Source organism: Bacillus rossius, chromosome 14 (assembly GCF_032445375.1).
Source record: "Bacillus rossius redtenbacheri isolate Brsri chromosome 14, Brsri_v3, whole genome shotgun sequence".
Classification (NCBI taxonomy): domain Eukaryota; kingdom Metazoa; phylum Arthropoda; class Insecta; order Phasmatodea; family Bacillidae; genus Bacillus; species Bacillus rossius.
Window position 1 is genome coordinate 41,717,850 of NC_086341.1, and position 26,463 is coordinate 41,744,312.

The 26,463-nt window shown below is 37.4% G+C and overlaps 1 protein-coding gene across 10 annotated transcripts in view; it reads right to left on the reverse strand.

Moving 5' to 3' along the window:
• Window positions 1–231: 231 nt before the first annotated feature.
• Window positions 232–26,463, reverse strand: part of LOC134538818 (partitioning defective 3 homolog) — a 116,062-nt gene continuing 89,830 nt past the window's right edge. For 7 of the 10 annotated variants that reach the window (XM_063380334.1, XM_063380333.1, XM_063380332.1 and 4 more), the window contains 9 exons: window positions 25,470–25,562; window positions 19,976–20,055; window positions 17,496–17,652; window positions 11,797–11,962; window positions 8,269–8,422; window positions 6,617–6,754; window positions 4,510–4,649; window positions 2,484–2,662; window positions 233–769 (listed from right to left, as the gene is read on the reverse strand). In XM_063380334.1, coding sequence (XP_063236404.1) covers window positions 624–769; window positions 2,484–2,662; window positions 4,510–4,649; window positions 6,617–6,754; window positions 8,269–8,422; window positions 11,797–11,962; window positions 17,496–17,652; window positions 19,976–20,055; window positions 25,470–25,562 — 1,253 coding nt within the window. In that variant the 3' untranslated portion in view covers window positions 233–623. Of the gene's footprint in view, window positions 770–2,483; window positions 2,663–4,509; window positions 4,650–6,616; window positions 6,755–8,268; window positions 8,423–11,796; window positions 11,963–17,495; window positions 17,653–19,975; window positions 20,056–25,469; window positions 25,563–26,463 lie in introns of all 10 variants that reach the window. The other 3 variants (XM_063380328.1, XM_063380326.1, XM_063380329.1) reach the window with 3 other exon arrangements.

Here is a 26,463-nt window from a genome sequence, read left to right on the forward strand (position 1 = left end):
TATAAAAAATCATGTCACTATATAAAAAAAAAAAAGAAAATTTAATTTTGTATAGTTTACAGTGGGATGATGAGGTTTTCTTCAAGTTTTAGTCTAAAGTGAGAATTTTGGTAATTTTGTGCCAAAATCGCAACTTGTAATTAAAAATTACAGGTTGTGAAAATTTAATGGGTCTATGTATGAACCAGATTTAAAAAAACACACACACACCGGGAATAGTTTCATATTAAAAATTAATTTTAATTTTTAAGTACATTAACATTTGGCTTGAAAATAATAAGTTTACAATAATTCATTCTACATTCACTTTTATAATGTATATAAATATATATAAATATTTACATATAAACATAAAACTACGTACATTATTTCTGCTATAAAAAATAATTTGAATTTTTTTTTATATTTGATTAGATCACAAACCACAAATACACACACACACACACACACACACACACACACACATGGAATATGTCTTTTGCATCACTTTCCTCATTTAGCACACTGTGTCTGCCTGTGATGTCGTGTAATACTCAAACCTACGTAAAAAATTCCTTCCTTCCACATCACACCGCCCTGCCTGGCACTGTGACAAGCGTGTGACGTTGCCGGGGAAGCGCAGGTCACACCTTGGAGCCGGGCAAGGGGTGGCCGTGACCAATGGTGACGTGGGTGACGAACGGCCCGCGGTGCCTGCCCCTGTTGGCGTAGGACACGCCCCTCTGACTCTGACTAGGCGCGGCGTGCTGCTGGAACGTGGGACCACCGCCTGACCACAAACACCCCGCGCCGACCATCAGCTGTCGGTGCCACCAGGAGCCAATCACGGCACATCAGACGAGGTCAGCCTTTCAGTGATGTGCATTATATAAGACTTGAGACCACTTGGTCTAGGACATGGAAGTAACAAAAACTATACGTATTATCCACACAAAGCCTGGAAATTTTCGGGTGACATGACTGTAAAGAAGCTATACTTTAAAAAAAAAAAAAAAAATTATTTAGTTTTGTTCTGTCTCAGAAAAAAAAACCTGTCATTTGTGTAATTACAAAGGTTTTTTTTAATCAACTATGTTTAATTTGTAGACTTTTTAGCTCACGGTAGTTAAATAATTAAAAATGATAAGCGAACAACCAGCAACTTGCACACTGGCGGAAAAACCTCTAAAAATTTGGAAATGTTACTTTTATAGTTGTTTAGTACTTATAACCACTCATGTGGAATACCATACAAAATTATTTGTTAAAATAATGACTAACACAATAAATAATTTCTGAGAAAATATTTTTCTACATTTTTATATATCACTTAAATTTATAATAACATTATAAAATATTGTGATTATTATTCAATTCAAATTTCATCAAAACTATAAAAATTATATTACTACCACCCTGAAAAATTGTATTATTTACATATGTTTTCCAAGGTAAAGAGCGGGATTTGTTCAATGTAAAATTCATTCTACCTTAAGATAAAAGCAGGAAAACATACATGGGTGTACTAGTTTGTACTAAGTTGTGTACACTATTCTGTGTTTCTAAGGTGGATAGGTAATAATATTAGGATCCCAAATTCTATAAATTCATCAAGAAAATACTGTTTGGTTTTCAGGTAGTTATTGGTTCCAATGGGGAAAAAAAAAAAATTTTTTTTTTTGTATACACAAAAACTACCTGCTGGCCTTAAACACAATTATGTGTACAGAAATCATACATCTTGTAAATGTAAAGGGTCAAATTCATTTGCCATCAATAGGCTCATCAGGTTTGAATCAAATTTAAATACAAATTTATTTTTTATTTATTGCCTTATTCTAAGTGGCGAAGTTAAGGCATAACCGCCTTGTCTTAACACTTAACCACATACATCTTTACTAACTAGCTACATGAAATATCAACCTCAAAAATATTACAGCCTAGAGGTACCAAAAACTGTCACAAATACATTTAAATAACAACTGAATTAACATATCAGAACATATACGAAAAAAAAACATGTAAGACACACATGAGATACCTAAAGTATAATATATTAAAGGCATGTTAAAAAAAAATCCATTTTTAAATTCTATCTAATGCTAAAGTTATAAAGATATTTAACTCTTTCAGGACCATAAGGTTATGAAACTTTTTGCTATAGGTAATTGTAGTTGTAAATACTGTCTCATTAGACTTTTACAAAATAAAGTTACAAATTAAAACACATTAAAATATAATAATTTTTTTGGGAATTTTCTGGGACAACCATGTCCCTATGGTCTATAAGAGATACTTTTCACTCAAAAAAAATATCAATTTCACTTTTATTAGGTTTGCTTATAGGAAATGGGGTAATGTGTTAATAAATACGGTTTTATTGTTATTTTATTATATAAAGATATTTATTAACATGAACCTTCATGCAAGAACTAAGGAACTAACGAATAGCAAGCAATTGTCAGTTTCGACCGGCGATAACAACGGGGACGGGGGAGACGCACCGCTCGCGCCGGAGTCCTGGGACGGCGGCGCGGGCCGAGGCAAGGAGTTGGAGTTGGCGTCGGAGCGCATCGCGTTCTGCACGCTCTCGTACTCGAAGAAGCTGGAGACGGGCCGCTGGTTCGTCTCCCGCCCGCTGCTGCTGTTCTGCCGCTGCGAGTGGTAGTGCTGCTGCCGGCGACTGCAAGCATCCATCCCCCGCAGGTCTGAGAGCAACTCTAACTGAACCATTGATGATAATATTCACTTCAACATTTCAATTAAAAAAAAAATATTATCATATTAATAATAAATATATCAGCTAAATGCTCAGGGCCGGATTTGGGAGGGGGGGGGGGGGGGGGGCAACCGGGGCAAAAGCCCCGGGGCCTCCACAAACTGAGGGCCTCCACAATAGAGACTTCGGAAAAAAAAAAATTCTTTCAAATTCCGACAAGTAAACGCTAGTAAAACATCTTTTCCTTTTTGATATTCTTTTTTTGCTGTTTTACCTTTACCTGCAGTACTTTGTATGTACATACATGATCATATTATTGTTAAATATTAACAGAAATATTCATTAACACCAAAATTTAATTTCATACAATTCTTGTCTCCGATTATATTTATGTATGTTTTTTAAATACTTGATTTCACAATAAATTATTTACTGGAAAACTCGACTGAAAAAAATTGTTCAATTTATTTGGATAATAATTTGGGGCCAGGGGGCCTCAGCTCCTCTGTTGCCCTGAGGCCTCCAGACCTCTAAAGCTGGCCCTGTAACGCTAATTCCACATAAAAGTTTAGTGTGCAATTTTTTTTTCCAAGTCTCTTTACCCACAGTAAGATCTTAAAATTAATCTTGAGTGGGGTAGCTCACAATTTGAACCATCTTTTTTGAGGTACATCTGGAGGTTAGGAAGTACGGATTTATGAATTAAAAGTTTCATTACTTCCAGCACCATAACTGTTCATTTCTGGACATTTATGTAACCAGTCCTTAAGGTTTATTCACTTTTTTTGTACCCAGACATTCTGGCTTAACATGTTCGGTCGACAGCAAGGTCATTAGAGACGGTAACAAATGACTCATACCAGCAGCAGCATTGGGTAGGAATCAATTGAGATCTAAAGTGGCATAAGTGTCATATTTAAGAGGTAGAGCTTGTAGTTTCTCAATTAAGCTGTTCCCAATGAATAGATCCAAGTGTGCGATTATTATGCAAAAAAACACCCCCACCCCCCACTTTTAGTTCCAACCGTTTTGGTAAATTTAGTTCCAACCGTTTTGGTAAAAATTATAGCTTTACATTCAGGTAAATATGGTACAAGTGGTTACCTAAGTTTTTAAAATCTGTGACACATAAGCCAATTTTTTTAAAAAAAGTTTTCTTTAGATGTTTCTGATCACAAATGAAATTGGTTTGATCAACTGGGAATACATAAAAGTAATTTCAATTTCCCTTACATTTTCTGAAAACTGAAATTTTAGATTTCCCTAACGAAATAATAATTATTTCAATTCACCTATTTTAAAACTTTCTGACAGAAATTAAAGAAAATCAACCTCCTTCACCCTCATCCCTCGCCTATTAATAGACTTTATTATATTATGCATTAAAAAAAAAAAAAAATCTTTCATTCTGGTGACTCTCCCACCCCCTCACCAAACACAGTAAGAAAATACTTTTCCAAGATTTCAAGAAATCTTTTCTGACTTTCCTCTACGGGGGGGCTGAATTGTATCCCCTTGGAAAGGGTACCTTTCAGACTTATGGTGGCAGTAGTGTAGCTGGGTAGGAACTGGAAAACTACCCGTTCCGATTTCTTAAAATGTTTCGGTTTTAATGCAAATATGCACTGGAAAGGTATCTCCTTGCATTAAAACCGAAACATTTTAAGTAATCGGAAAGGGTACCTTTCCAGTTTCTACCCAGCTACACTACAGCCACCGTAAGTCTGAAAGGTACCCTTTCCAAGGGGAAACAATTCTGTCCCTCCTCTACCGTTGCTAAGCTTCCCTTGTTTCCGCAGACACCCACTCACTTGAGGTGCTGCTGGATCTCCTCGTAGTTGACGTAGTGGCTGAACTTGTTGGGGTCGGAGATGGCGACGCGGGAGCCCGGGCGCGCCATCTCCCCGTACAGGTCGTAGCTGGCCGTGCGGGCGTGCGGCTGATCCAGGCGCTGCGACAAGCGCAACCTCTCTGCGACACCCACTCTCTCCCCACCCCCACGCCGCTGGGGCCCGTCAGTCGCAGTGCGAGGGCTTTACACACGTAGACACCAAGATTCCACGGTTTTATTTTTAAGGCAATTTCGTTTTTTTAACACAAGAGATTTTGGTGTTGTTTTATGTACTTTTTACAAACTCCGCTTATTCTTAAAGATAGCACAAATTTCAACAAATAAAACTCTTACTTGATCAAAGATACGATATTCACCAACACATTGACATTTTGATTGATACATGATGCACATTCATAATTTGTAAAAAGCATGTCTAATCACTTAGGATTAAAAAAAACTCATTATACATAGGTGCATAAAATGTTCCAATATCATATTGTAAATAACAGTTACTAATAATATGCAATACAAAAAACATACGCAAAATATTTTCCAATCTCTTTAAGTACAAATGTTTTGGGACTAACTCCATGCTAAATTATTTACCTTTATTGAATAAACATATTAAAAAATTATGTTTTAATAATAAAAGTTAAATTTTTATTAAATATGCTAATTCATGATCCTTTGTTGAATTTCAGTGCCTGGTGATATATTGACTTCCAATTTTGAGTTATGTGATGTATTGACATAGTATTCATGATATTTAGGCTTTACTGGGAATCTCCTTACAATGTTGTCCATTTTATGATTCAGCACAACCTATGATCAAGCACACATCCTGCTGTTCAAATTCAGACTAATGTCGGCAGTCAGGTCACATTACTCCAGTGCTAGCGTGCACTTCATGCTGAAAGTTAGCCAGTACTCAAGTGCTGGCGTGCACTACGTGCCGAGATTTAGCCAGTACTCCAGTGCTGGCATGCTTATAATGCTGCCAGTTCACTGCAGCAATGAATACTAAACAATTTGAGCAATCTAGCATTGCAGTATTATTCATCAAAACTGCAGTTGAGCATGCTCAATATACTGAGAGTTCATCATTACACTGATGGCATGTTCAATATGCTGAGAGTTCAAAATTACTGCAGTTTTTGTGTGATCAATATGCTGAGTGTATATCAGCACTGTAGTAATGATGTACACTCCGCATATTGTGCACTGCAGTGCTGATGAACTCTCAGCATACTGAGCACTCCTAACTGCAGTGGAGATGAACATTACTGCAGTGCTGGCCTACTGAATATGCTGAGAGTTCACATTACTGAAGTGCTGTCATGCTCAATCTGCAGAGAGTTCATGATTACTGCAGTACTGGCGTGCTCATAATGCTGCTAGTTTATCAGCAGTGCAATAATGATGAACTCTCGGCATATTGAGGATGCCAGCACTGCAGCATTTTCAACAAAACTGTAGTTGGGCATATTCAACATGCTGAGAGATCATCAGCCCGTGTTGTCATGCATGACTTTTCATTTTTTCGCCTGCTGAGATTTCGTACAAAATGAAATTTACATTGCACTAAAAATGAATTCGCGCAATCTGAAGACGTGCTAAGTGACGGTTTGGTGTAGGTTTTTAAGGTTTACATTTACAACTTCCTTGATGATTTTTTTTAAAAAATTGTTTTACAGTATTTTGCCTTACGGCATTGCCAATTTCAATTTGCACTGCAAACCTAGAAACATTTGACAGCAGCTGGTTTTGACATGTTGTCTATTCTTTGGGTTTTCTCTATGCAAACTAAATACATTTTACCTGGCCATATGTAAATATGAATTATATTTTTTACCGTTACAAAATAATACAAAATTTTCATACATTGGATTAGATTATTCCATAAATTGCGGTTGGTTGAAATCTCCTGTTCCAATAAAAATGTTGTAAGTAAACTGTGATTCATTGTAGAACTTACTAGGTACTGTGTATTTTTCCGAACATCGTATCTATTTAACCCACATTATTTGATCAAGCGGGTTACGAGGACTGAGGGCGGACGGGGGACGGGGAGACGCGGCACGCACCTGCCTGATCACCTGCTCGTACCGCTCCTCCTGGTCGTCGCGGGGGTACTGCCCCCGGCGCTCCGCGTGCCGCTGCTGGTGCTGTGCCCTCAGCTGGTGGATCCTCTCCGTGCGGGTCTGCGACGGGGGCCCCCCCTCCTGTCCGCACGACCACACCCCCGACTTTACCCCGGCCTCGCCCCTGCGCCACTCTGTTTCCGATTTGGTACCAACACTCAGCAAAAAATACATATACAGTAAAACCCCTGTCATACACTTTGCAACGAAGGGCACAAAACTGGTGTATGATGCAGGAAAGTGTATGAAGAGGGAATGGCAATAATAATTTTTTTTTTTTATATCTAGAATACCAGCACAATGTCAGATTAAACTTAAATACATAATGTGTAAATAATTGCATTATATTAATGAAAGATATGAATTCATCATTATATATACATATTATAATAAAACCACCAGAAATGTAAAATACAGTCCATAATCAAGTAAAGCTGACATGAGAAACAGTGGCCTTACAAAATGTTATGAAGTCCTTTCTTAGTAAGATAGGGGGAGGAGGGAGGGGAAGTCACCAAGCCTAAATTAGAAATAAAAAAATTAGGCTATTGTAAAAAAAAATCAGAAATTTTTACTTGCTTGTTTTATTTTACAAACAACTTTATGCAACAGAACAATCTTCAATAAAATTTTAACTTGAGAAACATAAAATAAAAAACAATCCGATCTTAAGAATACAATAACAAAAGGGTATATTCAGTTCAAAGATTAATGAATGCACAAAATATGAGATCCGTGCCTTGGTAAAGCGCGTGCACCATTTTCATAATCATTGCTAGTTTGCGCCACCAGTCACGCTTGGTGCTGCCATAGATGCTACTAGCAAAGTGCACAGTCTTCCTGATACTATCCATATCTATGGAGCGATAAAGTTATTTTCTTACGTTTGCATAGGTAAACAATGAACGTTTTTCAAAATAAAAGCATTAAAACTTAGTTTATCAGGAGGAAGATAAGAAAAAATTTGTGAATTTTAGGCCTTTTCTGCTTTGAAAAAACATATTTGGCCATCACAGTCACGGCTCAGGCAAAATAATTTATTTTATAACTTTATTGATTGATATTTTATTTTTAAAATTATAATTTTAGGGAGGTCTTTAACACCAGTACACATTAAAAATAGGCTTCTGCCAGTACTGTTTTTTTTTAATTCAAATTGAATAACACATGAATAGTAGACAAGATTTTAAAGTTCTATTGTTATTTCAATTTTATTTTTTAAAACAGAAGATTTTGGTGTTATTGTTTTTATTTCCATAAAAGCTGTTTTGTAAAACTAACTCCACCAAAATAGTGGTAAAATTTAAATTGCTGCATTGTTTTACCATAAAATAATTTGTAATAAATTGGTCTTAAACAATATAAAAAAAATAATAAATAAGTAAGCATTTGTGGTTTGGAAGTGATTCAATAAATAATGGATGATAAAACAAATTAAACTAATTTTGCTGATAGATGGCATTTTTTGTCCGAGAGTAACATTTCTTGGATTTCAAACATTAAAAGATTTCTTTCCTCGGGGGGCAATGTGGTGTATTAACTCGCATTTCGGTGTCGTTTCGGTTTCATCGCGATTCACGTTGTGGTCTCGTCACCTGTAGTTCGAGCTCCTTCTGCCGCAGCATGAGGCGGTGGTACTGCTCCCGTATCCGCTGCTGCTCGTCCTGGGCCGCCCGCCGGGCCGCCTCCCGCTCCTCGGCCTCCCCTTCCGCCCCCATCTCGCCGGGGGCCTTGCGCTGCTTCCCGAACCTGCGACACACGGCCACGCTGCCCCTGAACCTGGTATACTCCTGATACCATCCAGTGGGGGTGTACCAGTCGAGAGCACCACAAGCACATTGGAATAAGTTTATATCCGATTCAACACACGTGAAGAACTAACAGCAATACAAACGTCTGTCAAAAACTAACTTAAAAAAAAATGTTACAGGTGTCCACACAAACCTGTAGACTAATTTCCCTGACTTTTCCAAGACCAAAATTATAATTTTTACTTAACAAAGTTTTTTTTTTAATAATAATAATAATAATAATTTACCTATTTTGCAATCCTCTAAAATAAATAAACACAATCAAGCCTCCGCCATCCCTATAGCTGCACCAGTTAAAACAGAACCTGGCATACCAAGCATGACATTTTCCTCTTAAATTACTAACACTGTGGGGTTAAAAGTAAAATATATGTACAATAAGTAAACGGGGTGAATTGACAAATAAAATTGTGCCCGGGCATTGGATACTCTTGACAGCCCTGCGGGGGGTATAAAGCCATTAAGAACAAAAACTCGTGAATATCTTGGGGTTTACATATGTAAATATGAGCCCATTCAATCACAAATTTGGCAATACAGTATTAAAAAAAAATGTTTTTATGTTAAGCAGATGCAATGGATTTCACGGTATTTTGCAGTTCGCGAAAATTTTCTGGAAAAATACGCAGAGAAATAGGATTTGGAAAATAAGGTGTAAAGGAACTGAAATGAAAGTTTGGTTTGGTTTGGTTAGGTTGTGGTTTTCTACGCCCTTTGTGTGCTTGCAGCAGCTAAATAAATTTTTCAGATCGCAGAGCTGCATGGCAGAACTGCCATTATGACAAAGCCAACAAACAGAACCAAAAAAAAAGGAGATAGAAATATCCTGGAGGGCAGAAGAATAGGTACAAAAGTTGGAGTCTCTCGCCTAAAAGTAGGAGACTTGACAGAAAAGGTTTCATGCACAACCACTCTAGAGAATGTTGTGATCAAAACCTTTTATTTGAACAAATACTTGCAATTAAAACACAAGGTTGGCTTCAACGGTGGAGCGTATGGTCCACATAGTCTGCCACAAGGAATTTCACAGCCTGCACTTTTGTCATAATTTGTTATCTAAAAGGGCTACTCATTCAAGAACTGGCTTACGCATTTCATAACCTGTATTTATAGGCCATCTTCTTTTCAGTTCAGTATCTTTATCAAGCAGGAAGAGAGACGATTAATTCATCTCCTTCAAGCTTTGGAGTGAGCTGAGCCCTTGAATTCGGACCGCACATGAACACAAAACGAGAACCACTGTTCCCGTGACGACGAAAGTTAAAGAATTGACCCGAAAATTGGTGAATTCTAACAGCGCCCAGCACCAAATTGTGTCCAGGCGGCCTTCATGATTTTTACCGTCTTTCGTTGGACACACAAGCTAGGAGAAAGTTTCGTCCGCATCCACCCAACAAACGAAAAGAAAACAACACAGCGACATGTCCACGCTCCCAAGCACAAACATATGAGAAATATACCAAGTAGGTAAATATGTAAAGTAGCTGTATTTGCGGGGAAAAAAAATGCTAAAAATCCGAAAATACTATTATTCTATGCTCTTTCACTTCCTCTTTTCAAAACAACCGGCGGAGATAAGAAATTCCAAATACTTTAGGAGATATAGTATTTTCTTAATTTTGCAATACTAGACCTGTGCAACCATTCGACTGCAGCAGATTTTTGTGATTTTGCCGTGTGTTCGTGAATGTGTAATTAATAAAACGGTCGATTAGGTCAGGTCAGTTACATAATTAATACTTTCAAACCAAGCCGACATTAAAAATAATGGGAATTAATTTTAACGGCTGTTTAGATTTAAAGTATTTATAACGTAAGTGACCTGACCAAACAAACCGGTGACAAAGGATGAACAGTAGGAACTAAAATGGTCGATTAGGTAAGGTCAGTTACATTGTTGATACTTTAAAACCAAGTCCACGTCAAAAATAACGTGAATTAATTTTAATGGCTGTTTAGATTATAAGTACAGTAGAACCCTGTTATAATGAATCGGAAGGGAGTAGTTTATATGTTCACTATAGAGGGGAAACTTTATATCTGGGAAAACTTTTATATTGGCAATACATACATACTCAAATGCAAAATCTGTAACTACACATGGGCCTAAGACAAGAAAATAACGAATGAAAATATTCAAAGCAATAGTTTTATGAGCAAATGCAGATATTATTTTTAATGCACTATACATGTACAAACTTTCTATTAATGGTTTTTCAACATCTGCGTATTTTCCATTTTTTAGGCGTTTAATAGGTACTCTGTGACGTATTCGCAGCTTGAGAAAGAAGATTGTTCAGCTTGTTTAATATTGTACTTAATGTGGATGTTGTATTTCCCAGTTCCTTTGCTATTAACATGTGCGGGACAGTGGGGTTAAAGTCTACCTTTTCAATAATGTCCAGTTTATCTCGCACAGATAATGCCTTACGTTTTTTACCGCGTTTTTCACCCCTTTTTATGTACGTATTTCTTATTGAAGCACATTTGCTGCTTAATAAAACGAAATTCTTTTTACCGTCAAAAGTAAATAAACGAAAAATAACGAGTCTGGCGCATCAAAAATCACTACGTATCATTTAGTATCGTAGTTGCTAAAGCTGGAACGAAATTTTCTCACTTCCTATGGAAAAATTTAGTCCACTGAGTTCTATCTAGTGGTAGTCTTACGAACCTTACTCGATCAAAATGTCCGAAACGTGAACGATAAAAATGAGACGTAAAAATATTGAATTTGCTGCTATAATGTACATACGTATTTGTGTGGCGGTAATTAATGTTTAATTTTGATAACATACTAAATGTACACGCGTTCGCCTATTCTTTAACTATGCAGGGAAAACTATTTTTTATTTTCACCAAACTGATCACCATTTCTGGCTACACGTAGCATACCGAGGCCACTCGAATACGACTTGTTTATAATATGAACAGTGGACAATCGAGTAGCGTATTGTCACAGAATAAACAATTAATTCTGTGGTACGGTGGAGAAAAACTTCAATGTGATCCAGAATAGACGTTTTGTGAAAAAACTTGTAATTATATGAAAATATAGAGATAAATGTGCATTATGTCGGCAAAATTTGTTCGTGGTACGCGGGAAAACGTAACAACATTGACAAAAGTTGTGTGCTATATCCAATAAATTAATACATAACCTTACATCATTTTGCCGGGACCGAGACGGAAATTCACAATAAACGGGAATTCATTATAGGCGGGTTCACTATAAACGGGTCCTACTGTATTTATAACGTAGCTGACCTGACCAAACAAACCGGGACAGAGGATGAACAGTAGGGAACTCACCTGAACATGGAGCCGATGCCCTTGAGCAGGCTGGGCTTCTTCTTGGCCGACTTGCCCTTGGCGTCCAGGATGGCGTTCAGCGAGGACTGCCGGGGGCAGCCCCGCGAGCCTCCGAAGCTCCTGCCAGCTCCGTCCGTCGCCGCGCCGTAGCCGTCCTCCTCCGCCACTGCAGCACGCCACCCAACCTCAATGTTCAGACTGCGTATTAGTGTGTGTAATTTCGTGTTGGCAACATTGATTAGACCTCGACGTAATCAGTGCTTCTGGGAAGTCTCCGAGTACTTCGAGTTTGTATTTCCCGCACTGCTGTGCAGTGTGAGACCATTACCCAGCATCCTCTGCCAATAAGTCGGCAGCCCTGGACTTCCGGCCGGAAGTCAGTCGTATTTTTCATCATGGCGGTGAATAGTACTATGGTGTAGCCTCACGGTTAAATTGTTGTATTATAATATGGCATCTATAATCATTATTGTATACAGTCCACTCAGTCATCGCACTATAACACTCAAACAACTGTAACTTCCGTCTTCGCGACTAGAGACGGGGCAGGTCTGCAAATTCTCGGGTCGAATCCACACTTCGTAATTATTTTTTTTGTCGAGTAGTGTCCTCAAAAATTCGAGCCAATCTCTGTTTACTTCCACAAGTTTTTAGAGGATTATTTTACGTTCCTCATGTTTTAATGTTAATGTATAGAGCCAAGATTATATGGTTTTATGCGAAATCGCGAATTTTCACGCGAAATTCATCCCAAACCGCGAAAAATGCGAAATGTTTTCTAACCACAAATAAACACCTCAATATTGATTTAAATCGTTAACTACCGACTATTGGTTGATTGACAAAAATTCCGTATCTGTTTGTAGAAGAAATGGTCGTCATCCAACTGCAGTGTGGTGGTTATTTAATGCGTTAATTATTCATCTTAAAAAATTACAAGATATCACAAAAATTGACGATTTCACGAACAAAAAAAGATCGTTATCGGAGTTAGGTTAGGGTTTTTAAACGCATCTAGTCACTAGAGATCACGCAATATTAACAACTGACGATCGTAAACTTAAAATTATCAAGTTAACAAACACAACAACGTGAAAAATCTCAGCGCCTTGTTTGCTGTATCCTTTGAAAAATACACGTGAAAAAAAAACGGCATTCATTAAATAAATACGTATGAAAATAAAATAAAAGCGAACATTGATATTTAATGATCACTTAATATTTAATGAAATTTCACTGTAACGCAATTTTGTTTGCTTGTTGAATAAGCAGTTTACCGTGAAGCCTTCATTTTCATTTCACACTTCACAGGCGAGAGTGCCAAAATCGTAACATAATCGAAGTTTTCCGATCGCTAATGAAAAAGCACCATATTGCAAGGATTTATTCATTTTACGGTCATTAAATATTTTAAATAACGCTTACCTACCCAACCCTCCCGGAAAATAAATAAAAACATTTATTTCACTGACCTGACATAACCTAACCTTTTACTTCGGGTTGAGTATATGGCTCTCTCGCCTGTAAAAAGTAGGCTTCCCGCGGTTTATTTTTTCGCTAAAACTTCAGTAAATACTAGTTTTTGGTACCTCCGGGCTTTGTTTACAAATGACGTGCATAAATGAAAGCTAAATTTCTTAATCATGCCGAAAAATAAAGCTACTGCGGCATCACGTGCTGACGAGTTTAAGAATGAGGGATTATATGTCAGTGACGGAAAAATACTTTTCTGTAAATATTGTAATTGCCATTTGGAGCATGAACGTAAGGACACGGTAAACAAGCACATAATTAGCGACAAACATGTAAACGCTAAACGATCCCCATGCACTTTGAAACGACAGCTTTCTATCCCAGAAGCAGGAGTGGCGCAAATATGCGCAAAAAAACAAAAGGAAGATTTTGTTCTCGAAACTGTTGAAGCCTTTGTAGCTGCAGGTCTTCCTCTTGAGAAACTTGACAACAGCAAGCTGACTGCATGGATGCAGAAGCATGTAAGTGGTGCTGGTGATCTTCCAACAGCGGATTGGATGAGGAAAAAGTACATTCCCCTACTTAGAGAGAAAAAAGAAGTGGAAATCAAGCAGCAGCTCTTGGGGCAAGATGTGGTCATACTCGCAGATGAAACCACTGACAAGAGTAATAATTGTGTTTTCAACATCTTGTTTAAAATTCTGAAACCAGGTGCTGAACAAGATGTTATCTTAGGGGCTTCTTGTGCCCTTGATGCAGCAAATGCTGTTTGTTGTTCTCGGGCAGTGATTGATGTATGCTCCAAATATGAAGTCAAGGAAGAAAACATAATTGCGTATGTTACAGATAGTGCCAGGTACATGACAAAATCTGCTGGTACCCTTGAAGGTGTATTTGGTGACCACATGTACCACATACAATGTTGGGCCCATAAAGTAAACAAAATGAAAGCGGATTATCCTGAATTTGCAGCTGCTGCTTTAAAGTTAATATGGATACCTGCAACGAATGTGGACTCAGAAAGATCTTTTTCTAAGTATTCTGTAGTTGTAAGTGACAGAAGATGATCTCTAAAACCAGAGAATGCTGAACTGCTGACAATGGTGGCATTTTCCTGAGCTTAATTATATTGCATTTATAGAACAAAAGTTTAACTGTAGTTTCTATTTTAATTAATTTAGACTCTCTCCTGAACTCAGGAACAGTACTTACCTGCATAAGAATACTAAATATTTTAGTTGTTAATTTTTTATGTACTCTCAACATAGTATTGTTTAATGTGCATATTTTAAGTCTCTAACCACGAATTATTGAAGCATTTGATCAAGGCAGCTCTGCTAGGTGTGTACATGTTATTACATGTGTTTTAATTTTTTATGACGATAAAGACGAAATCCACAATTCTTAATGACGAAAAGTCCTTTTTCATAACACCATAAAATCTTGGCTCTAGTTATTACATGTGTTTTAATTTTTTATGACGATAAAGACGAAATCCACAATTCTTAATGACGAAAAGTCCTTTTTCATAACACCATAAAATCTTGGCTCTATTAATGTACCACCAGCATTATACTGAAGTTTATTTATATCTTCAAACATGTTTGTCATATGTGTTAAGCAATTAAATAAAAATTTAATTAATAAATTATACCTAATCACATCATTCAAAATCAGGCATTTAATTCCCACTGGATTCTGGAAAACTCAGTTATGGCATTTAGTGATGTAAATAATGAAAAAATATAGATAGAAACTGTAATAATGTTGTTCTCGTTTTAAATGATATTAACCCTACAATTTCCTAGATGGCAATTTTGAAGAAGAGTATTTTTTTGTTGGAAAAAAAAAAAAATATTTTTTTGAACTGCCTCGCATGTTTTCACATTGTTTTCCTAAGAGTGTTTTGTGATATATCTAGTAGAAAACCAGTTCATTTTAAGGGGAAGTTAAGTTAGGTTAGCTACATTACAAATGGTGAGAATATTCAATTCAATTAGGTCAGATACATTTAAAATACTAAAAATAGTGAGGGCCTGTCGGTTACATAAGGCAAATGGTTCTCACAACTCAAAACTAGTTTCAAAGTACCTAAATTTCGATAAATAGTTCAAAATTAAAATTATAGCATAAAGATGGAATACTCCAAGGTGACAGGGCCTAATCCCCTTAATTTTACTGTTAGTTGATTTTTCTAAGACCATTAATTACTGTCTATTGGCCAATTATTACAGTTGTCATTCTGACAAAAATAAATAATTCCATGCTAAACACCAATTATTATTTCGTAAGATAAACAATTTGTAGCAGTCAATCACTATTACCAACAATGAAGTTAATAAAATTACATGGAAATTTAAAAAAAAAAAAAAAAATTAATATTAAAATATGTTTAAAAAAATTGACAAAATACCTGAAACCAAGATGGCATCTTTAAATTATGACTTCTTACGTTCTTAGATACAAGAGTTAAATATTATCAGATGATGCTCTTCATGAAATATAACAGTAAAATGTTTTTGCAAAATTCTCATTTCAAATTTCACAAAATACAATGTTTCAGATACATTTTAAAATTTTTTATTGCATTACAAAATTGTGTCTAAAACTCTTGTGCGCTCTAAATGGTGTATGTCTGGCAATAGAGCACACTAAAGTTCCACATTGGAAAGAGAGTATCATATTTACCTGGGTATGGGGCGCACATTTTATGCGGATTTTTTTTTTAATAACAGGTACTGCAACCCATATGCAAATTTTTTTTTCATTTTGGGTAAAAAAAAAATTAACACTGCACCGTGTGGTTGAATATGTGCGTACAGAATTTGCCAGTGTTGGTTTTTAATAAATATGTTATGAACAAGTATAAATTGTTTCATTAAAATATCTCGGTAGTGAGTGTAAAGCATCATGAACTATAAGTGACGTGGCTGTCTGCCGCCGGGCTGTGACACACTGCAAGAGAGGGAATTAAACAATAAACCAGCCAGAGACCTTGAAAGATGAGAGGGGTGTGCGTGTGTGGCCATGAAGCAGTGTTAATGGCTCTCCCTCCCTCTCTCATTGCAAATATCCGTGAACTGCCACTGTACTTAATCATCACGTCTATCTCGACAAGTTTTTGTAACACCAACTGTATCCAAACATTGTTTTTGCCATGAAAGGCATAAGGAGTAACTGACAAAAATCTCTCTTGGGGAAGAAGAGAGGGGTAAAAAAAAAAAAAAAAAATACAATAGACAGGAAGGGAAACACAAGTATAAAAAAATAGTATTCTTGGGCCATAAGAGTATTCACTTGCATTGTACTGGAGATAGATTTATGGAGTCACCCATATTCGAAAGTGAAAGTGTTAAAAATTTTTTTTTGCCAAAAAATATAGATGCGAGCTAAACGCGGGGGCAACCCTACCGCAGGTAAACGCACACTGCAAATAAAGGAATTACTTGAGGAGACCGAAGAAGAAGCAAATGAGAGAGAGAGAGAGAGAGAGAAGGAGAGAGGAGAGACAAAGAGATAAGGAGAGAGAAGGAGGAGAGGGAGAGGGAGAGAGAGAAAGAGAGAGGAGACAAAGAGAGGAGAGAGAGGAGACAAAGAGAGGAGAGAGAGGAGACAAAGAGAGGAGAGAGAGGAGAGAGAGAAAGAGAGAGAGGGGGAGGGAGAGAGAAGGAGAGAGAAAGAGAGAGAGAGAAAGAGAGAGAGGGGGAGGGAGAGAGAAGGAGAGAGAGAAGGAGAGAGAGAGAGGAGACAAAGAGAGGAGAGAGAGGAGACAAAGAGATAAGGAGAGAGAGGAGAGAGAGAAAGAGAGAGAGGGGGAGGGAGAGAGAAGGAGAGAGAGAGGGAGAGAGAAGGAGAGAGGAGAGAGAGAGGAGACAAAGAGAGGAGAGAGAGGAGACAAAGAGATAAGGAGAGAGAGAAAGAGAGAGAGAGGGGGAGGGAGAGAGAAGGAGAGAGAGAGGGAGAGAGAGAGGATAGAGAGAAGGAGAGAGAGAAGGAGAGAGGAGAGAGAGGAGACAAAGAGAGAAGGAGAGAGAAAGAGAGAGAAAGAGAGAGAGGGAGGGAGAGAGAAGGAGAGAGAGAAGAGAGAGGAGAGAGAGAGAGAGGAGACAAAGAGAGGAGAGAGAGAAAGAGAGAGAGAGAGGGAGAGAGAAAGAAGGAGAGAGAGAGAATGAGAGGAGAGAGAGGAGACAAAGAGAGAAGGAGAACGAGAGAGATATGGCACTGACGTGTCTCCATCTCGAGGCGGGAGCGCAGCTCGGCCAGCGGTGCGTCGTAGCTGCGGTCGACGGCCGCCCGGAAGCTCTCGTTGCAGCCGCGGCCCCTCACGGAGCGCACCGCCCCCTGCATGTTGCGGTACACCTCGCAGTCCTCCTGCATCTGCATCTGGCCACACACCACCACACCCGCGGCTGAGCTCCGTCGCACGTCCCCGAGGCTCACACGCCGACGAGTACCGTCGGGCCAACAATCCGTCGCCTGAGAATTGGAGTGTTCTATGTCCATTGAAGTCGGAACTGAGATATAAGCATTTGATAGTTCAAATAACTATGAATATCATTACACAGAACAAAATAATATTGGTCATAAATTAAGAACAAACATTTTTATGTGCGTAGACGTGTGTGGATATAGTACAAATGAATAATAATAATAATATTAATTTCGTGTCCATAGCATAAAAAACCTAAAAAGTGGACATAGAACACTCCAATACTCAGGCGGCGAATTATCCCGCCAGGTTGTCACCCTGACTCCCTCTGGGGCTGGCCAGTCACTCTCTTGTGTGTTAACTGCAGTGTAATACCTACGTTAGGAATCAAAAACAATAGTTAAAATGTAAGTTTGAGACAATGTAACACAATACAAAAAATTATTACGTCCGAGCAAATGACAAATCCCGAGTACGTTACCCACCGTTACTGCCACAGGGGAGTGTGTGTGGAGAAAACGTTATGACCGATGGAATGGTATGGAAATGGGTTAGGGCTTTCAAAGATGGCTGCATGAATGTCCATGGTGGAGGAACGAAGCGGGCGACCTCCTGTCATCTCTGAAGGTATGGGGCACGGAAAGCTGACGAAAAAAATTGAAAGAGAATAGGACGTTTCACGAACGGATTCTCCGTACACTTCGCTGATCCGATGGTGAATTTTGGCCGCTCTCACGCCTTCAGCACTAAGAAAACAAATCACAGTATGTATTTCACAGTCGGCGGGATTCTCAATCTGCAGAGGCAGGCATGAACACGGTCGAATGTTTCCGTAATGGTGCACGTTGGCTTGCCAACAGATGCAGGTACACAACCCGCATGTGCGGAATGCTGACCGCAACTCTGCTGTGGCCTACTTTCAAAATGGTACTTACTTAAAAAAACACGCCTCGTAAATATGTCTGGAGAAAATCCGAGACAAAACATAAAATGCAAGAGAGCTACTGTGATCCAACACAAAGACACACATTTATGTTGGTTGTTGCATTTGACCATTAGACAAGACAACAAGGCGAGTCATTCTTTAGTTTCAAGTGCTATTGCTGCTTTCCCGAACCACGAACAAACAGTAAAGTTAAAAACTTAAAACACACAGGCTCACTACAATGTCCATCAAGTTTCCTACTTGTCAAAAAATCAGGGTTTGACCCCGTTGGTATAAGCGCATTGGTGGGAGGCAAATGATCTGACAACTCAACCACTGTGGTTACATGTTACATTCATAAGTTACAGTGCAAAATCATTATAAAGTACATACTTTCTCACTTAAAATGATTTCTCATTCATATAAAGTACTTCTTTTATTAAGATCCCTCAAATGCTGTTTTACATTTATTACCACTTCTGTACTATTAAGTACTTCCATTTTTCTTTCTTGAGTTATTCCTAAGAATTTTTATTCTTACATGATAACATTTATGTAAATAAAATTAAGATATTTATTTACTATTATGGAACATTATTTTGTTAGACGAACATTTAAAGGTGTGAATATGTTTATTAAATGATTCATGCAATGGTGAATTTTCATTTAATATAATTTATTGCAGTTTTGCACTGTTTGTCATGGAGAAAATTCAAGAGTGCAAACTAAAAAATGAAAATAAAAACATAAACCCACAGAGAACAAAACTAAACTAGTTATGCCAAACAGGTACACCCAACGACGAACCTAAACAGGTATTATGGGCAACACAACGATGACAGCGCAGACGAACACATTCGAAATAAAATATCAGACAGCACAAGAATTCTGTTATTGCTGAAACTGTCTTGTCGTCGTTAGCCCAAAGTGTTCGCCTGTGCTGTTATTACTTTCATGACTACATTATTTCCACGGGGGAATACTTGTTTGGGTATATCACTGGTTTATCCGTCTGCCATAGCTGATTCAGGCTTGTTCTTTGTGGGTTTATGTTTTCATTTTCATTTCTTAGTTTGCGCTCTTGAATTTTCTCCATGAGAAACAGTGCAAAACTGCAATGGCATATGTCCAAGAAATTGTATTAAAACTAAAGGTCTGAATGTTTACACCACAAAGATTAATGTTACTTTTTTTTTTATTTCCTGCAGATTATTTCATATTTACTCTTAAGAACTATGTAGATTGGGATTCGAAAGGGTGGATCTGAGGTACTCTTTGCGATCGGGGTTCGAGGCAATCGGGAGGCAGCCCATCGCTATTCTGCCGAGCCGACACGGGGAGCGAAAACTCACCTCCTGCATGACCGTCTGAAGAGACTCCAGACTGGAGGACTTCTTCATGCCCAGCGACGGCCCAAACTCGTTCCTCGGCCCTGCAAGAAGCAGCGGCTCTCAGCCGAGGGACAGACACGCGCGGCGAGGTCACTACTAGGGCATCGTCAGGGTTGCCAGCTGACTAAAGTCCGGACACAGTTCCCTCATTTACTGCCAACTGTTTTCGAGCAAGTGACCCAATGTACAGTAGTCATGGATTACATTTTATATTTGAGTTTAGCTCCTCCTTACATACTGTATTAAGTATGGTATTTAATTCTAGTTATTTATCTCTAGCTAGTGCCGTTATAGATCTAATGGTTGTCAGTGTTTTAACTGTTTGAAGAGAAAATATATAGTTTAAAAAATGTTTATATTCTTTATTTCACTAACATATATGCTACAGATCAAAATAGTTTCAGGTATATTTAGTATGCACATGAATGGAGCAAGGCCCAGTGGTAACATACAAAACTTTCAATACAGAAGACCTAATCTAATGTGTTATTGGATTATCCTCACACATTTTATGCTAAAATCAAGTTTGAAAAGTAGGGGTGCAAATTTTTTGCGAGAAAAGCATTTTCATTGTGGTTATTTTTTCATAAAAACAAAACATGTGGTACAGAACGTACGTTTAATTAGACAGCAGAGTATATAAAAGCTAGTCAAACAATTTAAATTAATTAGACATGCAACAAAAACATATTTCATTAAACTAAAAAATAGAAAAACAAAAAAAACGTGAGCCGGAACTAACGAAGTGTTCCCATAAGAATCGTCGTAGTTCACACTAACCACGGAAGAGTGCAAGATATCAAATGTGTTTACTCAACTCGAGACAGAGCATGTGCGTTGCATGCAATCGGCAAGCTATCAATATCTATATTTGACTACGTGCGCAAACTCTATATGGGGCATCAACATAACCAAACAGAAATGATGCCAACTAGTACTGGCTACATGTTTAGTTGAGATTCACAGCGGCGATGAACAGTAAAAGGTTGTACTGTTTGAAAATGTCTTTGAAAGAAAATTTACACTTGGACAATTTTTTATTTTTATTAGTTCAATAAGTCAGCAATAATATCTTAACGACTAATGAATTACAACTTTAACTTGGCATGGTCATGTTTACCTCCTACACAAAGCGCTCAGAATCTAACAGCGGGTTCAAAAACATCATGCAATTTTTAGGCAACAATATTTTTTTCCAAATTTTTACACAGTAGAATAACCATATGACAATCATGCGAGAGCAGCAATCATGCGATAAAACACTGTAAAACACAGGAAACTTATTTTTCTAATATTAATAGTAATTGTGCACTAACATATCACACAGCATATGCTGAAATTTTTACGTTCATTTAGTTACCAACGACCATAAACTTGAACTGCAGCAGTGTACCGAAGAGACTAGTTACTACGAGTGTTTATGCTCTTTGAAATACTGCTTGCAACGTAACCCTGAGTGCCAACGTGAATATAATATTGTGCTATGGTTTATTGAATGCCAAATGATCATGTTTACAGGACAGTATGAACTGATAACTGCTAAACTACGTATTGTTTCTATGTTATTTCTGTTTAAGATTTTTTACTTATACGTCAGTTATTTTGCGTGTACCAAAGGCCTGTCGATCCTGAAGGTGCCAATTTCAAAGCTTTTATTTCTCGTTGTCAAGTGACATAATTTTAAGAAAATTATATAAGGAGGTGGAGGCTAAAAAACAGAGACTCAGAGGCCATATTTTGAAGCATTGAGCAATTGGGCTTGGCTTATAATTTGATATTATCACTGAGTATTGATAGTTTAGATAATTATCAGTGTTATATCTTGAAGGTATAGGAGTCTCTAGCATGTTTTACGTAATAGATGGTGTCCTACGGCACATAGGCTAGTTTGTTTGAAGTATTTTAAATTCAGTGTCCAAGATTTTCATTAGTGCTTTGAGCAGTCATGTTGTATGATATGGTGAGTTTTGAACCATCAGATATCATGATGCTAATACTTTCAGAAATACCTAGAAGATGGTAGTCTATCAAACTAGTTATTTTAGGCCCATAATAACTTTCTACACTATTCGGCCATTTATTTGCTTAGATATTCAAAACGCTCCCTTTAATATTGACTTTGTACATGCTAATGGTAGACATTAGGTAATTTAAGCTCACAGGTATACTGAGAAAATTTTGTGTTGCTACCACTGAGTTTAGTTCTGGTGCAAAAAGAAAGAAAAAACCCTGAGAGCAAAAGAATAATTTTAATTTATAGTATACATATTATTAAATTTATAATTAATAATTTTATATTTATGAACAGCACATGAATTTATGTAGTGGTTGTATCCTACCTACTTCAGTGATAGTTAGGAATTTTGTTTATTATATAACAAATTATGGTCGTAATTATAAATCTTATTTCATAAGCAAGGAAAATGTTGTAAGTGTTGTCATGTGTTAAATATGATAGGGGGAATGTATGTTACTAAGTTGCCCGATAGTTATTTAGTGACTCACAAGTTTGCCCCTTTATGTTGATAAAACCTATAAAAATAATTGCTTCTCATACATTACTGTTCATAATAATAATAGAATAGTGTTGTTAAGGTGGTACGAACAGAGAGCATAATATTGTTAAGGTTAACCTATATTGAAGACAAAATCAAACCAAATAGTGTACGATAATTCAGAGTATTTGGTATAATATGATGAACAGATGTAAGTATATTGTTCCGATAATCCAAAAAAACAGGGGATTCATAGGACACAAACAATACCGAACCGTACATAATATATAGGTAATAAGTAAATGCAATTGTTGTGTTTAAATAAAAAAAACAGGTAAAAATTTGTCTAAATTCCAATAAGAGCATATTTGAAATAAATACAGTAGAAGCCTGTAGTAATGTTTTTCAAGGGAACACAAAAAAAAAAACATTATAAGCAGGAAAACGTTATAAGAAGGAAATCTCAATTTAGCACTTAACAATGTTCGAGCTTTGTACCAATGGACTCACCAAGCTATGTAAACAACTTTAATGTTAAAACCAAAGATAGTATACTTGATATATGAATTTTATGAAACAAGCCAACAATTTTTCAACTTCGTCTTGTTCCCTGGTTAAATTTTGTTTGTCTTTAAAAATACACTGCCACATTTTTTTTTGTAAAATTGTCTCACGATTCATGACGACAACATTAAGAGTGAGAACGTCTACTCCTTCACCACCTGAAAATGTTTAATTTTGGGATTCCTACGTATGAATGAAGAAAAAAAAATAATTTGTAAGCAATAGAAAACACTTTTAGTTATGCCCTCGCTCAATGGTTGGCAACTTAAATATCATAGGACTATGTTCGTGCATCTGAATACCCACTGGAATGGCAAGGAAGAGAAGAGTTGACTAAGGGTGCCAACTGACACGTAACTATGAACATTGGGTACATTCAGTATATTGCATAAAATTGTATTTTAACAAACTTCATGTATTGTATGGCAGTGATTGTAAACATAAACATACATAAAGGAAACTTTTTATCGTAAGTGTTGGAATAATTTGGTTTTAAAACATTTTTTCCCCATTTATGAACGTTATATGCAGGAAATAAATACAATGTCCTTATGGGGGAAATATTGGGACTTTAAAAATATGACATTATAAGCAGGAAAACATTATATGCAGGAACATTATAACAGGGTTCTACTGTAACTCTTTTTCCAGAAATTGTGAAAAGATGTATAACTCAGAGAGAGAGAAAGCGCTGTAAATACACTGTTGTAACAGCAACAGAACTTAAGTCTGTAAAAAAAATACTACTCTGCACAGTTCACGCATAACACCCGACGGATCTTAACATACTACAACGCGGCTAGCTCGGAGGTTGGCCACCCTGCCGGTGGGACGGGTGTAATGCAGGTAGCACCCACGCCTCTCACACGGACACGGTAGCAGTGACGCCTCTCTCTCTAGCTCTATCGGGAAAGCACGGCTCCTTCTCAGAGCCCCGCCTGCGTGAAGTTGCTTAACTGAGACGCCAGTGTTCTCGAAGTTCTAAGTGTCAAGTCCGGGATTCTGTTGACGCGACACTTCAGAGTGCTGTGAGACATTTCCAGGGCGGAAATGTCCAGGTACGCAAGACGACGCTGACCTCGGGTGCAAGACTAGTGAAGTGAAGGCGAGCGACCCCTTGACAAGAGGGTAACGAGCAGGCTTCGAGTGCGAAGGCTGATGCATCGGAGGCTGTGTCGTGGTGCGGACAAGCGAGTAATGTGAGGCAATACCAGTGTAGCTTTAAATGTGGCTCTCTGTTGGCTGTCCAGATTTACACTTTATCTGCTCGGCCTGACCTGCGTTACGTTTGAATCAAATATAGAACTAACTCTCTCTTACAGTCTTTCTCTTCCATCACATGAGAATATCGTGTATTTCATCTACTGATTATAATGTTTCCAATGCCTTAGAAAGTAATTAGCAATGTACCTACTACGGCAGATTTCTTTTTCTTTAGTTAAGTGTTGACTAGAGACTGTTTTTCATCCAGCAATGATTACATTATTTTTGATTTCATATATTGCACCATTAAATTTAAAAATGAGGAGTACTTAAATGGTTTTATGAGGAAAACTACTTTTTAAAATTTTTTTGAGACTGAACCGTGGAGAGAGCCACTGTCAAGCAGAGCTACAACGCAGAGAGCGAATAGTGGACTTATTAAAAAGTGTGGTTACTTTGCTGACAGACAGTTACATTGTTATAATTTAACTAATAAAGTATTGGTAAGTAAAGACAACTTTAGTTGATTAAAGCTGGACTCACAATCATCCGTCTCATCTGTTTGTCACCACTCCGTCCATCAATCACGTGACCTGCTGACCCGGAAAATTCCATCCGTCCATCCGTTGAAACCTTACCAAGCTTTAATTTTTTGTCGGACAGACGGATAAAATAACCTCCAAAATACCTATTGCTGGCATCCTTTACTGTCTTGTACTGTTTTTATGAATGTTTATTTGTTTAGCTCCCTCCATTGAATGTTATTAACTTACGCTTGAACATATTTTTAACAACTGAAAATATTTTATTATATATCAAACCAAAAAAAATTGAATTTAATTATTTATTAAGTGGTTAACTTTCATGACCGTCAATATAATATATATTTACAAAATAAATTTTTATCAGTATTTAATATTTTTGGTCTGTTGGCAGCGTTGAAATGAAAAAAAGTATTTGACGGACGTGCGGATCATTGTGAATCACTCGGCTTGTTGACGGATGTGCGGGTGACGGACAGACGGGACGGATCATTGTCTGAGTCAAGCTTAACCGGGCTAACACTTCTGGACCGGTTTTCCCTACACGTAACAACATGACAGTAACATCACAAGATACTGTATCCACGACGTGTGTGGAACACTCGTGAGCCACAACCCTGACAACGGCGTGTGTGGCAAGTATATACGTACTGTTGGACTCAGCGTGGGTGCGAGACATGCTAACTACAGACTCTACAGAGTTGCATCTGAGCCCCATGGCGGCATGCTCTTTGGTTCCCACCACTGGAAACATCACACACACACGCGCACAGTGCGGTTAGCGATGCAACACAAAACACAAACACGGTTACTACAAACAGCATGCTATTAGAACAAGATGAACACAAGACAATCACAAAAACTAGCATACGTCAACAGGCAGCACGAGTATATCAAGTGAAACATCACCGTATTGAGAATGTGTGCATCTTGAACCACTTTTGTTACACTAACAGGGAACAACAGTTGGACTGCAAAAAAGTCACAGCTTATGACCAGTGACTTAACGATAGTTCAGCATACAGTTACACCTAGCAAGGTTCCATTGTATTATCAAAGAAAGATAAAACAATATTACATATTAAATAAAAAATTGGTAGAAATACAGGCTTGTATATACAGGTTTGTTTTTGGTTCTGTGCAGTCATCAAAATACGGGTTTTGCACTTGAATGTTACATCGTCATAAAAATTTTCACAATAAAAATTTTACTACTACTTCTGGCTACATAAATATATTCATCATTCAAACAAAACAGCCATAATATGTAACTACCATAAGCATCTACCAATAAACTCAACTTTACAGCACAACATAATAAATTCCAACAATTTTTGTTTCGTTATGCTACATATGAATTCATTTCACAAGCATTACCAATTATATAAAACAAAGCCATATGAAATAACGTTTTGAAGATGCTGTCTACTTGAAAATACAACTACGTAGTTAAAATTGAAAGAACTTCAAATTCTTTATGCAAAAGACCTACAGCAACATACTGTTACACTACCTATGTAGACAATACACATGCAAAGTAAATATTCCATTCTATATTCTGGTATATTTTCTCTGCTTATTATAATGCAGAGCTTTTTGAAAATTCACCTCAAAAGAAATGCCAGGAACATTCATTAGTCAAATT